The sequence below is a fragment of the Engraulis encrasicolus genome, chromosome 19 (assembly GCF_034702125.1).
Source record: "Engraulis encrasicolus isolate BLACKSEA-1 chromosome 19, IST_EnEncr_1.0, whole genome shotgun sequence".
Taxonomy (NCBI): Eukaryota; Metazoa; Chordata; class Actinopteri; order Clupeiformes; family Engraulidae; genus Engraulis; species Engraulis encrasicolus.
In genome coordinates, this window is record NC_085875.1 from 30498107 (window position 1) to 30511508 (window position 13402).

The following is a 13402-nucleotide window of genomic DNA, read 5'->3' on the forward strand; positions in this document are numbered from 1 at the left end:
AGAGGCCGTGAGAGACTGCCGTTTGTGTTTTCGTAAAACTGGGTTGGGTGTTTCAGCCCTTCCTGAGATTGATGGACAAAGTAAACCAGTTTTAGCACTAAAATAAAATGAGGAAGCAGACTAATAAAAACCTAGATTTCTAAAATGGTGCAGACAGACATAGGGGCTGTTCATACATACCCGGGTATTTGGATAAACGTAGATCTTTCCCTTCATTTGTGCCTTTCGTTCACAAACAAACTGAGGTTTTTCCTCTTTCTTTAAAAAAGAAAAAAAACCTCAGCACAAAGGCTTAACATATTTATGACAGCTCTCAGCAGCATATTTGCCTATGATGTAAATGAAAATATTTTGAAAAAAAATGTTCATTTATCAAAATACCAGGGTATGTATGAACAGGCCCATAGTCTGGCATCCTCATACTAATTTCACCTACAGAGGGTCTACAGATGCCTTATTGAGCACTGATTGGACCAGATTTAGTGTTATTTAAACTAATAAGCCATCATTTCTTTGAAGTACAAACAAAACAACAAATAAATCCATTCTGGCTGTTTATTTTTTCCCCACCTCCACACACTGAATCTCAGTTTTCACAGACCATCTCGGCCACACATCTCATTCAAAAACACACAGGAATTGTATACACACATCCAAAATGTACAGCAATATTTATGCAATTACAAAAGCGAAGAAAAATACACTGTACAGAAGAGGTCTCTGGTGGATGGGGACCATGTGAGAAATTAAGAAAAATATAAAACCAAATACAAATTCAGAGACCGAATCAAATTTACAAACATTTCAGGCTGTCCTGCAGCATTCCAAATAGGTCAAATGCACTTCTCTAGGTGGAATACTTTTTGGTCAGTCATTAAATTAAAAAAAAGAAAAAAAAAAGAAAAGCTCTCTCACCCAGACAAGTCTCGTCCCTCACCCCTCCCTCAAAATATTCAAGTTTTTCAGTAATGTGTGAGACACGGGTTAGTTCACTACATAGCTCCCCTTCAGTGCAAAAGCAGGAGGAGGGGGAAGGGAAGAGACCGCTGGTGGAGTTAGTGGTTAGCAGATTGCATGCGTGTGCGTGCGTGTCTGTGTGTATGTCTGCGTGTGTGCACTCACAGCCGTTTGCTTGTGTGCGTACTTGTGTGTGTGCGCGTACGTGCGTGGTACACATGGCGTCAACCTTCTTGGAGTGAAATATGAGGATTAATAATTTATATGATAAATATTTCAGGGAAAACTGGGCCCTGCTAAATAAATAATTCTAATAGATACTAGCAATAATCAGAATAACCTGCACACTAGATCTCCATGACAAGTGAACACGCACGAGCAGGGGCTCGCATGCACACACACACACGAGAATACTCAGCAAAACCTTCAGAACAGTGTAGAGCACACACAAATCAATATCGCATCTCACAGTGGCAGTGGAGAATAACAAAGTAGCCAAATTGTAAAAAAAGACAAAAGCAAAAGATATTTAAAAAAAAAAAAAAACTTCAATTGATATTAGCACTAAAAACAATTCAAAACCAAACGAAGAAGTGCTAATTTTTGTTACCTTTTTTCCTTCCTTTCTGGATTTTTTTTGGATGGATGATTACACCTGAGCATCAACTTCTAAAATACAGACCACGTACAAACTGGCATGTGTGTATTGCACATGTGTTTGAGTGTGTGCGCGTGTGTGTGTTTGTGTTATTAAAACCGAATGCACAAGAGTGTGCTGAAGTAGACTGTTGTTTAAAAAAAAATGGCAGTGACCGGGTTAAGGGGAGTGTTTAAGTGTTACATGGCGTGTGTTTCAGTCAGAGCTTTTTCAGACGGCTGTAAAGATCCCTTTTGCTGCGTTCCCCTGCCCACGTACGACTCTTGAGCCGGAACTTTCTAAGGTCCTCCTTGAAGTCTTCGTGGTGCATGGGACGGTAAGCCTGAGGTTCACACTCAGCCTGCAGACAAAACAAAAAGATAGAGGGGTCAATCTTAAGTACAAAAGAAATTCTCTTCCACAAGCTATAGAAAAACCTCCCGATACTGCACAGCCAGGAATCGGGTATCAGTATCGGGGCCAAAAAAATGGTATCGGTGCAACACAACCTACCGCCAAGCCCACCTTGGGGAGAACAAAAGGAAACAAAAAGTGACAAAGTATCTTACAGGTCATGGTTCACCTCCCTTCTGGAATGACACCAATGAAGCCTTGCACAATATCACATCAAGACATAACACGTAGAGCACTGATCGAGCAGAAGGTCATGGATGGGAAAGGATACAAAGAGAGCGTTTATTAGAGCAAGATACTTCAGGCTGGTACTTTTCCGGGATCCGTGGGTGCATCCCAATATGTGTCCTTGCCTCCTCCACTTGTGCTTGTCTCCTCGTCCCGCCTCCTGGCCCCTCCTCCGTGGAGAAAACGATAAAGTTTCCCAGCTGTCAGCCTCGCCACAACAACTTTTGAGGGACTGTTTTTCATTCACCATCCCAATTGCAAATGAGAAAAAGACTTTACAATTGAGCTTTTGCAAGATATTGAAATATAATGCTGTTGTCAGTGATGTCATCATGACGAGAAGCAAGTGGAGGAGGCAAGTGGAGGAGGCAAGGTCACATATTGGGATGCACTATAAATGACACTGCTGGTGAGCACTGCTTTAGGAGACCTTTGGAGACTTGCGGTTGAGAATAAATGGAGTTCCCTTTCCGTTGTAGATGGCAGTAGCACGCATTTTATGCAAGCCACCACCAAACACCACAGAAAAAGGATAGGACAAGGCCCCCCAAGAAGACTTAACTCTTTGCCTTCGCTGGGCCGAGTTCAACTTCTATTACTCTAAGGGCCAAAACATACCAAGGCGGAACGGAACGGTCCCGGGACGGACGCGGTCTTTCTGCTTAGTTTTGGCCGGCGTGTTTTTCTCTGCCTTTCACACTGACAGCGTCGGCGTGCACGGCCAGTCCTATTCAAAACCCTCCCCACAGCCAAAGTTAGCATGCTACTTTGCCATTCATTTGAATGGAGACACCGCCGGTCGTCGGCGTGAAAAATACGCTCGAGTTCTATTTCCAAATGCAGCGCGGCGCGGAGCCGGCTCCCACGCCGCTGACGCTCGACTACCGCCGGTTGGTGTGTAAGGACAGATATGTTTCAATGTATTTTCACCGACGCCGGTAAAAAACGCGGCCGTTCTGTGACGCTTTACCACCCTGGTGTGCAAGACCCCAAATAGACGCTCTTTGACCCTACTATCCAGGACCCTCGTTTCTCAGCAAGTGCCCTTGCTGACCAGTTATCTACTGGACATTGCAATGTAGCCAAGGAAGCTGCCAACTTGGTCAGAGACAAAGCTGTTGATGCAGCCCAAACTTCTTATTGCACACGGAGTGTGTGTGTGTGTGTGTGTGTCTATATCAGTATGTTAGTGTTTGACTTAGTCCTCACACACACCTGGTGGAGGGGGAAGAACTCCTTGTAGCCTCCCTTGAGGATGTAGAGCTCGGGGTAGTGGAGGTGTGGGTACTCGTTGAGGGCGCGGTCGCGCTCCCGCACGTAACGGGCCATGCGCGGCCCACGCTCCGACGAGAACTCGCAGTGGAACACCAGCACCACGCGCTTCTCCGCACACTCGGGGATAATTGGATTCTTCATGAAGAAGGCCTCAATCTGGTCCTCCTGGTGCAGGTTCAGTGCAGTCTGGGGGAAAAAAAATACACAGCAGGTGTAAGGGTTATTTATTATTTAGAGGAAGTAGTGAAATGGAAGTGAAAGCCACTTAACTCCAGATAATAAAAAAAAAGTCTTTGGTTGCATGAAACTGGATTTTATTTAGTAGTGAAAAGCCATACTAAAATTGGGTAGCAGCATGACATACACGTGGCAGAATTAACCCATAATGTAGTAGTGAAGTAGTGTCTAAGCATTTGTAGATAAGTAGAAATGGATACACACACATGCACCAACTCTGCAACACAAACACATGCTTTCCTGTACCAAAGCAAGCAACAGGCCACATAGACAGCAAAGGAAACACAAAACACTGAAATACCTTGATGTGACCTCCTTCGAACTCGTACGGGTACCGGCAGTCAATGACAATCAGACGCTCCACCAGCTCATTAAATTGGCCGTTGAGCGCTGCTACCATCTGCAAAACACAACGCAAGACACACGTGAGTATACAGTACACAATGGCAGGATGTATTGTAGGGCAAGCATCACAGAAAGTGTCGGAGCAATAACAAACAGTTGGGGTCACGCGTGATGAGCGCATGGTCTGCAAAGGGAAAAGGAAGGAAGGCTAACTCCACTCACCGTATCCGCCGTGATGTATTTCAGGTCCTGATGCTTCCCATCTACAGTCGGGAAAACCAAGGGCTGTGCAGGGAAGACAAAAACAAAAGAAAAAGGTCAGACCTACATTGCATGCAAACCAGTTTTCGCTGTACATGACTAAAACCGTGGCTGGTCCAATGCTCACATTTGACTTTATTGAAAACAAAAACACAAAAGTCTATTGTGGAAGTAAACATTTACATTTTCCATGTATGAAGAACAGCAAATTGAAGGACAACTGTATCTTCAGTTCAGATATTCTACATGGAGATGAATGGATTGGAAGTTGTGACTGACCTTGGTGAAGTCTCCAATCACATTCTGAGTGTCGCTGTCCAGCAGCTTTTCAATCTCGGTCTGACAGAATGATTTTGACCTCTGAACGTGAGCACAGGCCTGCAAAACAAAATGAGAGCCAGAGTTAGATGCAAAAGGGCGACTTTATGTAACGTTCTGAAACAGGCATTTGGGTTTGTTTGGTTGGCCCGTTTGACCACTTATGCAATAGACCCAAAAAAATCTCCCTCTCAACTGCCATAGGGACTTATGTCTTACTGGAGGGTGTTCTGTGCATCTGTGTTAATGTTGAATATAAACAATGTTGCCATGTTTCATGAGGCTTGAAGTAGGCCACTGTCCAAAAATGGGATTTATCATATACTGCATGTCAACAATGCACTCTAGCCTACAGGCTACAGCCGTGCCTGAGAACACACCTCAGACTGGGAAAGTATTTCACCTTAAAATGATGAATACTAACTGAAAGGGCAAAGACGTTGGCTGCATGAGTGCAAGTCCAGTATCTGTATCGGTTTGCCGTTTTGCTACAGTTTCCCCAATTGCACAAATCACTTTGCCATAACAGTGCAACATGCTTTTAAGGCCAATTGGAATTCAGCAATGATTTTCCTCCTTTCTGTGTATTGACCGTCGGCACCTATGGCCCGCCCATAAAACTGCATTGTTTTCCCCTCCGAAAGCTCCACCCGAGGTCGTACGATGCCAATCACTGCCAGTCATTAGGCATATTAATTAGCCACTACAGACAGAGGGTGGAGCAGGTGAGGGGAAAACAAATGATTTCATGAGCGGGCCCAGAGATGCTGACTGGGTCAATTGAACTCATGAACCTGTGTGTGTGTGTGTGTGTGTGTCTACACGTACCGTCTGTTGGGGCTTGTACTGCTCTTCATCGGTGAAGTGAGTGCCGGCCAAACTCCGCCTCCTCTTCACTCTGATTGGCGTGTTGTCGTCCACACGCTCCTGCCTCTTGAGGTGGGAGCGAGCCTGGGGATTGGGCATGGACGGAGACCGGAAGAGACCCCGCGGCCGACAGCGAATCAACGGCTGCAACAGAACAGAGAGAGGCGGGGCATGAGGCAAGTACCACTAACCATTGGACCAATGTGTTGAGTAAGGGGTGTGAGATTGAGTCAGGGTGATCAGTTTCTCTCATCTTTACCGGTACAGACAATTCCAACCTAAGGAATGTTTAAGTGTTGGGCGATGGCTTGTGATAAACTCAATACAGAAAAAGGTGCATCTGGTCTTTGTCTGTGTCCATCTACAAAGTGCCAGAGAGCCAACGTACCACGCTGAGGTCCTCTGTGGGTGATCTGTTGGTGACCAGGGGAGCCGTGAGGAGACTGGCCATGCCTGCCGGGACGTCCGACTCATTCTGCAAAACAAGAGCAAGCCAGAGAATTAACTCCACTGTCTAAATGCCTGCTCTAGGAACACAACTGTTTGGAAAACTAGTTTATCGCAAAAAAAAAAGTTTTCCTGTGCTTTAACAGAGTTTAGTTCTAAGCAACTACTCTTCTTTAGACACTGCGCTCATCATCCAAGAAACTGCTTACAGCTGAACTCTTTGAACATTACGACCTGGATGAATGATATTCTTCAGGCACAAACTACACGTAGATCATGCAACCAGCCATTCGCATGTACACACACACACACCTCCATGTCATCCAGAACGTCAAGGAACCCATCATCGTCGTCGTCATGGAGACTGCTAGTCAGCGAGGAGCGGCGTAGGAAGAGTGGGCTGCTGTCGTCCAGTGATGCAAAGTGACTGGAGGGCGGCGAGAGCTGCAATCGTCAACAAGAAAACAATGATTAACTTCAGGAATGCATACAGCGAGGGCTGCCAAAAGTCAGCTGCATTGAAGACAGCAAAGATCTATCGGTTGGTTGTTTGTAAAAAAGTACAAGTTTATTATTAACTCTGAGCCACAATATCAGCAAAACACAACCCTGAATTTACAAGAAGCAAAAACTTTCATTTTTTAATTTTAAAGTATTGAGTCAACTAACATTGACTATTGCATTTAAACTTTTTGTTTTGTTCTCCAGGCTAGAGGAACTCTCTGGCCTGTCTACCGATAAGGCCGAGTGAGCAGGCTTATCTGACATTACCATAAGTGCAGGGGCAGAGTTGGGCCGCTGAGCAAAAGCATCTTTGTTGGGGCTTGATCTTAGTCGAGAGCGGGACACAGGGAGAGAGGGTTTCTTAAATACTGAGCTGTCCTGTAAAGGGAGAGACAAACAAACAGACAAACATTTAAAAAGCAAACCAGCAAAATTTCACTGCACCAACAGACAATAACATTGTTCCCATATCTCAGCACTACCCCACTCTAAACTCTATGACCCCGAGAATGTTTAACTGGTTAAGAATTCCAAAAACCAACGTGTGCAGAATAATACAACACCACAAACCTGTATGTTTTCTTTGTTAGCGTTGGAGTGGGACTGGCCAAAGAAACGATGAAGCTCTGGATCTTTTTGCTGGAAAGTAGGGCTCATTGCCAAGAACCGAGTCTGAAAACAATAACAGTACATCACCACATTACAGATACTGCCAAGTACAGACAGACTAATACAGTAGTTCATAGTCTATACAGCATGGAGGGAAAAATGGCTGGTTAACTTACCGGAAGGGAATGGATTCTTCTGATGGGTGCCTTTCTGCTCAAACCATAAAAAAGGGGGAGGAGTAGACAATTATTCATTAGAAAGATAGTAAACAAAGTCATCCCCAAGGGGGCAATGAATGACCTAGACAACACTTAAAAGTTTTCCCTATGGAGCACTCCTCTAACGTTGCCTCAATTGCAATTAAAAACATCTAAAAGAAAATCAATCAAGCTACAAAATGCAAATACTCACTCGTCGCTTTGCTGTCCCATTCTCTGTATGGCATCCTTAAACCTGGAGGGAAAAGAAAACGAACAAAAAACAAGCTGCTTGGTTAAAAGAAGAAATCTTCAAGGTAAAAAAAAAAAAGACAGTTTAAGTCATTAAATTACATAAAAAGGCAGACGGGCATTGAGTTGCTTGCTGCGTGGTTAAATTAGGGCCGGGGGTTTGTAGAGAGAAGTCTCCAAGCGGTGCCCACCTGTATGCTAAACGGCTACTTGAGAGAAACGATAAGTGGGCGAGTTGAATGAGTTGTGTGTCTGTGTGCGTTTTATCGGCCTGAAACAGGGGGGCAGCGTGTGCGCGCATCCGCTAATCCACCATATGCCTGCCTATGCAGCCGCTAACCCCCACGGCCAGCATCCTTTGTTGCAGTCACGGAGACTGGGTAGAATGTGCGTTGGGGTGGGGGTGGATGGGGGGTGTAGGATGAGGTGAATGGGTTTGTGAAGGGGGGTGGAGGCGAGGAGTGTGTCTCATTCAGAAGGAAATGGGACACAAGAAGGGGGGTACATACAAGCAAGGAAAGCAGTAACCCCCCACCCCCCATCGCAGACAATATACTCTTAGAAAAACGTATGGAAAGCGTGCCAGGCAGTGCGCCTCCACCCCTCCCCCCCTGTTGATACATGCAGCAGGACACAGGCAAAGAAACAGCTGGACAAGCAGCGAGCGGGACACATGCCAATCAGCACAGCCACACCACAGGTGGATGGATGCCTGGTGATTCAACAGTTGCTCTGTGGCCTTGAGCACAAACCCACATGCTACAAAGATGGATAAGCCCGATCTCCCATCAAGTGGATGAGCATGCGCATTGCACCATTCTGTAACTCCAGGATGAGATGCAGACACCCCTCCATCCTTAGCCCTCCCCCCATGCAACGGACCCCCCTGAAATACCCCAAAGCCCCCTTGAGGAAAGTGAGGTAGATTATCTCATATGAGGTGAATGATCTTTAATCAGACTGGTGCTCTGTGATGGCTTGGCTTGGGGGATTACCATTATAAATCTCTACCGTTATGTGATCCACTGACAGTTTGTCCATTTTTTTTTGCAGAATGTGTACATGATCATGCAAATAGGCACCCAAACACACACAACATACCTTTGATCAGCATCAACCAAGTCTAGTGGTCCAGGAGAATCCATACCAAGACCTAGGCAGGAGCAGAGGTTAAAAGAAATTAATATCGTGAAAAAAAAAAAAACTTGAAAGCACCTGAATATAGGTGCATGACTTGTTCAACAACATCTTGACTAAATGGTCTGCATTTAAAGTGTCTGATGTCTTCGGACATCATTATGGGACACATGCTTAACAAATATGTTTACTGTGGTGTATGGCAGAAAGAGCTGACGTGAGAGATGCAAGGGGAGAGAATGTCAGCCACCCTAGGTGAAATTAGGCTACTCACCAGCATCGGAGGAGGCGTCTGAGGCATAGGAAGGGATCTTTAAAAGCGGGACGTTCGTCTTCCGTTTAGGGGTATCACATTGACTGCAATAACAAGCAGTAGATTCGTGAATGGGTACAATATGACACATATTGGACACAACTTAAAAAGACAACTAGTGGCAACATGAGAGGGTCAGATATGAGCATTCAGTAGTTTTGAGACCCCATTACACTTAAACTGCAAAGAGGAATACAGCACTAAGGTATTGTGCTACTACTAAATTTGAATGCGTGAAAACTGTGATACTGGTTTGACTGCCAAGTACAGTTAATTGGACCATCAAAAAAACAATCCATCGGTATCCTGCATACACTATGGCAACTGTGAGCCATAAGACGTGTGGTTAGTGTATCGAGTTGTCATTCAGAAACATGAAATACAAAAGACAAGTCATGACTAACAGTTCACATTATTGTAAAAAAAAAATGGTTAGAAGAGTACCGGTGTAACTAAAGCTAGAACTGCTAACTTGTAGCTTAAGAATTAGCCAAATACCGCGCTTCAAGTTAACCCGGTAACAAACAACAAAGCAAATTCGAACAAAGAGTTGCATTCGCCGTATTTACCTTCCGAGAACTGCGAGATTGGTCATGTTTAAAGCCAAATTTGTCACAGGAGACAGAACAGTTGGGGAAGCAAAAAGATTCTTGATGCAGGGGGAAGCCTTCCCACCCAACTCCGGGAGCGAGAGTTTGGCAAGCCTGGGGTTCCTGTCGGGCCTGCAGCCTTGATGGAAGTTGACAGGACTGACCTCGATTTCTTGAGGCAACTCCATGTTTAAACTTGAAAAGTGATGTCCGTACAGAAATACTGTAGTTCCAAGAAAACAGGGATACACAGATGACGTGAAGTTGCCTCTACACACTGATGTCTATCAAGAGAGCATAGATTAGCAAGCTAGCTGGTATTAGCGTGCAAAAAATATTCAGTTCTGTCTTAGGATTCGATTGCTGAGGGAAAAGTTGTAGAATGAAGCATGGTGAGCATCTTGGGAGTTCCGATTGCATAAAAGAGTAAAAATATTTAAGTAGACATTTTGCTTCGCCTTGCTTGTCAGAGAGTTGCAGACCTCGCACTCTCCCTGACCCCTCACATACACCACTGAGATAAAATGAAGCAAAATTGTATCCTTTATTTATGTTCAAAATGAGGGGGCCACGAGCGGTAACCACTCTGACCAATCAGAGAGGCTGTTCGCTGTTAGCTGTCCAATCAGCTATCTTTCCTTTGTATCCCTGTTCACTTTTTGAGGCGTGGAAAAGGAGGGGATATGTATGACATACAGGAAAAGTATCCAATCCATGCTTTGATGGCGAGTGTAAGCAGAAATGTGTCCAATAAAATGACGTTTCGTAAAATTGGGGCGGGGATAGGAAATCGAAGTAGAAAAAAAAATTGGCAACTTTTCCCGCGGAAGATTTTAAGCTATAGTCTAATAGCTTAGCTCCAAAATATAAAGGAATCGTTCAGTTTGTGATACAAGCATGAAAATTGGTACACATATAGCCAAAGGCATTCCAAAAAGAACTGGATATGGAGCCATCGTGAATTTTCAACATGGTGGCCATGGCAGCCATTTTTCAAAATGGCCGCCAGCCACAACAGTTTTCTTGGATATAATATATTTTAGACATATTTACCATTCCTACCACTTGGTAAATGTGATATGGATAATAGAAAAGTTGTCATGAATATTCAAGATGGCCCCCATTTTCAAGATGGCAGCCTTCACTTGTATGATTTATCTGATATAGGTGATATCGGTGTCAAATCAGTAATTTTTCATGATAACTTTGGAATTAACCAGAAGCTTCCTTTTATCTCATTCTATACTTAATATACAGTAACAGTATAGTATCACTGTTTCTTTCAAGATGGCAGCCCATGTCAGATAATCATACAAGTGGAGTCTGTTAAGGGTTTTACCGTTAGGGAAGTTAGAAAAGCACTTTGCATGGTGTTTCTTTAGGGTATATGCTGTAATTCTGGCCTAAGAGCCCTCAGATTTTTTTTCTACTGTCATATACAATATGTCATGTTGTGTAATGCATTACATTGTTATTAAATTACATTATAGTAGCTGACAATGTTAATATAGTCCGGAACTCAGCAGAGATGAAAGGGCAGTGGTAGCCTGCTTAACCAGATTGATGAAACTACAAAAATGTACATAGTGGTGCATTGGCACTGCCCTCAAGATTTGATTCGATTACGATTCGGGAGGTAGCGATTCGATTCGATTTGATTCAATTCTACAATGCATTGCAATGCATTACATTTCTACTGACAGCAAAGCAAATGTTTCATCAGTCATGATGAGGCAATACAACATTTTACTGGCTGTTTTCTGAATCTGAATTCAAATGAGCATTTCCCACACTAAAACTATGGTGAGAATAGACAACTGCTGCTAATGCTTGCTGAGCAGCATCTGAATGGGGAAGTGTCAGTGCAAGATGATGTCCAAGGTAGCAGGTTCTCCATCCTCTAATTTCCCTGACAGATATTTTTTATTTGTATGAGAGAGGGTAAAGGACAGGACCTCTCGATATGTATGAAGAAGCGATAAGATCATCTAATTCTACATTCTCACAAGTAGCATTGTGCATATTGAGTGCATTTCTGCCATCTTTAGAATGGCATTAAAGATTATTCAATGTACATATAGGCTACAGTATGCCTTCAGTTCAAATTAATAAGGAAAATGTTTTCTAAGTAGTATGTTGAGTAAGTAGGCAGAGGTAAAATTGTTTTTTCCTCACCAAGTAAATTGCGTCACAAGTTGCATTACAGTTAGCTCAGTAATAATTGAGTACTTCAATTGGTACTTCAAAACTGACAGTTGACGGACAACATGTACCGTAGGTCTTTGCCACCCTTACCCATAGGAGAAATATCTATATAAAACAACAACTCTCATATGGTATACAGGTATACTATAAAAGTAAGTCATTACGATACTCATTTTCTTGATATGCAAGGCACACAAATAGTCTGGGAGGAAGGATAGTGTACCATACCCCCCACCCCCCCACCCAAACAAAATGCCACATGACCTTTGTTTAACCTTCACAAATGTGAGTGGTAACAGTAACATAACTCATTCCCACTACACTTTTTTGCTTTATACATGACCTCAGAATGCTCTACATGGTTCAGTTCTATAGTTGTACAGTACAGTACAGTACAGTACAGTAGCATACAATACGGTGCAGTATAGAAAAGTACAGTGGAGTACAGTACAGTACAGTAGCATACAGTACAGTGCAGTACATTATATTACAGTAGTAAACAGTACGGTGCAGTATAGAAACATACAGTAGAGTATAGTACAGAACAGTACCATTCAGTACAGTGCAGTACAGTATAGTACAGTACAGTAGCATACAGTACGGTGCAGAATAGCAAAGTAGAGTACAGTACAGTAGCATACAGTATAGTGCAGTGGAGTACAGTACAGTACAGTATTTCACATTACAGTACAGTAGAGTACAGTACAGTACAGTAACATACAGTATAGTGCAGTACAGTACAGTATTTCACATTACAGTACAGTACAGTATAGTACAGTACAGTACAGTAGCATACAGTATAGTGCAGTACAGTACAGTACAGTATTTCACATTACAGTACAGTACAGTATAGTACAGTACAGTGCAGTACTGGGTAGCATACAGTATAGTGCAGTAGAGTACAGTACAGTACGGTATTTCACATTACGATACAGTATAGTAGAATATAATACAGTACAGTGCAGTACTGGGTCCTAAGGAAGCATGTTCTAAATTTCACGCTTTTGTCAGCTCCGTAACGCTAATGGCCTTTTTCTTGAAAATGGCGGCCATCTTGAATATTCATGACAACTTTTAAATTATCCATAAGACATTTACCAAATAGTATGAATGGTAAATGTGTCTAAAATATCACATTATATCCATTACTCATAAGAAAACTGTTGTTGCTGGCGGCCATTTTGAAAAATGGCTGCTATGGCCACCATGTTGAAAATTCACGATGGCTCCATATCCAGTTCTTTTTAGAATGCCTTTGGCTATATGTGTACCAATTTTCATGCTTGTATCGCAAACTGAACGATTGTTTTAGTTAGCCGCTGCACTACTAGGGTAGTGAACGCCCACGATAACAACGTGACCAATGATAGTGCTCTGTTTCGTCAAGCAGTATCAAGAATGAACCTTTCAAACAATAAAGACATGACTTGTATAGAAAATTGCCTTGGTGAATATTCTACAGCATATAAAGCTTTTATAACAAAAATGTGACAGTTAGGGCCCAAATGGCTAATAAAGTGACTATGCAGTTATGAAGGCTCATGTAGGCCTATTTAATAGCCAGCCTGTGTTAATAGCAACATTTACTTCTAAGGGTTTAATAAGGATT

The 13402-nt window shown here is 43.1% G+C and overlaps 1 protein-coding gene across 1 annotated transcript; it reads right to left on the bottom strand.

Annotated features, from left to right (window-relative positions):
- Positions 1–541: 541 nt before the first annotated feature.
- cdc25b (cell division cycle 25B) lies at positions 542–10103 on the bottom strand. Its single transcript, XM_063184095.1, has 15 exons — positions 9568–10103; positions 8960–9042; positions 8650–8701; positions 7511–7552; positions 7276–7309; positions 7061–7162; positions 6758–6868; positions 6299–6430; positions 5928–6014; positions 5501–5683; positions 4634–4732; positions 4316–4378; positions 4050–4148; positions 3452–3697; positions 542–1955 (listed from the first exon to the last, which is right to left on the bottom strand). The coding sequence occupies exons 1-15, from the start codon at positions 9774–9776 to the stop codon at positions 1815–1817; spliced, it is 1683 nt and encodes a 560-aa protein (XP_063040165.1). The 5' UTR covers positions 9777–10103; the 3' UTR covers positions 542–1814.
- Between the last annotated feature and the right edge of the window lie 3299 nt (positions 10104–13402).

Coding starts and splice junctions, on each gene's coding strand:
- cdc25b (XM_063184095.1), bottom strand. CDS start 9,776: ATGGAGTTGCCTCAAGAAATCGAGGTCAGTCCTGTCAACTTCCATCAA. Junction 7,310..7,510: donor ATGGGACAGCAAAGCGACGA/GTGAGTATTTGC, acceptor TGGTTTGAGCAG/AAAGGCACCCATCAGAAGAA. Junction 5,684..5,927: donor CCACAGAGGACCTCAGCGTG/GTACGTTGGCTC, acceptor GTTCTGTTGCAG/CCGTTGATTCGCTGTCGGCC.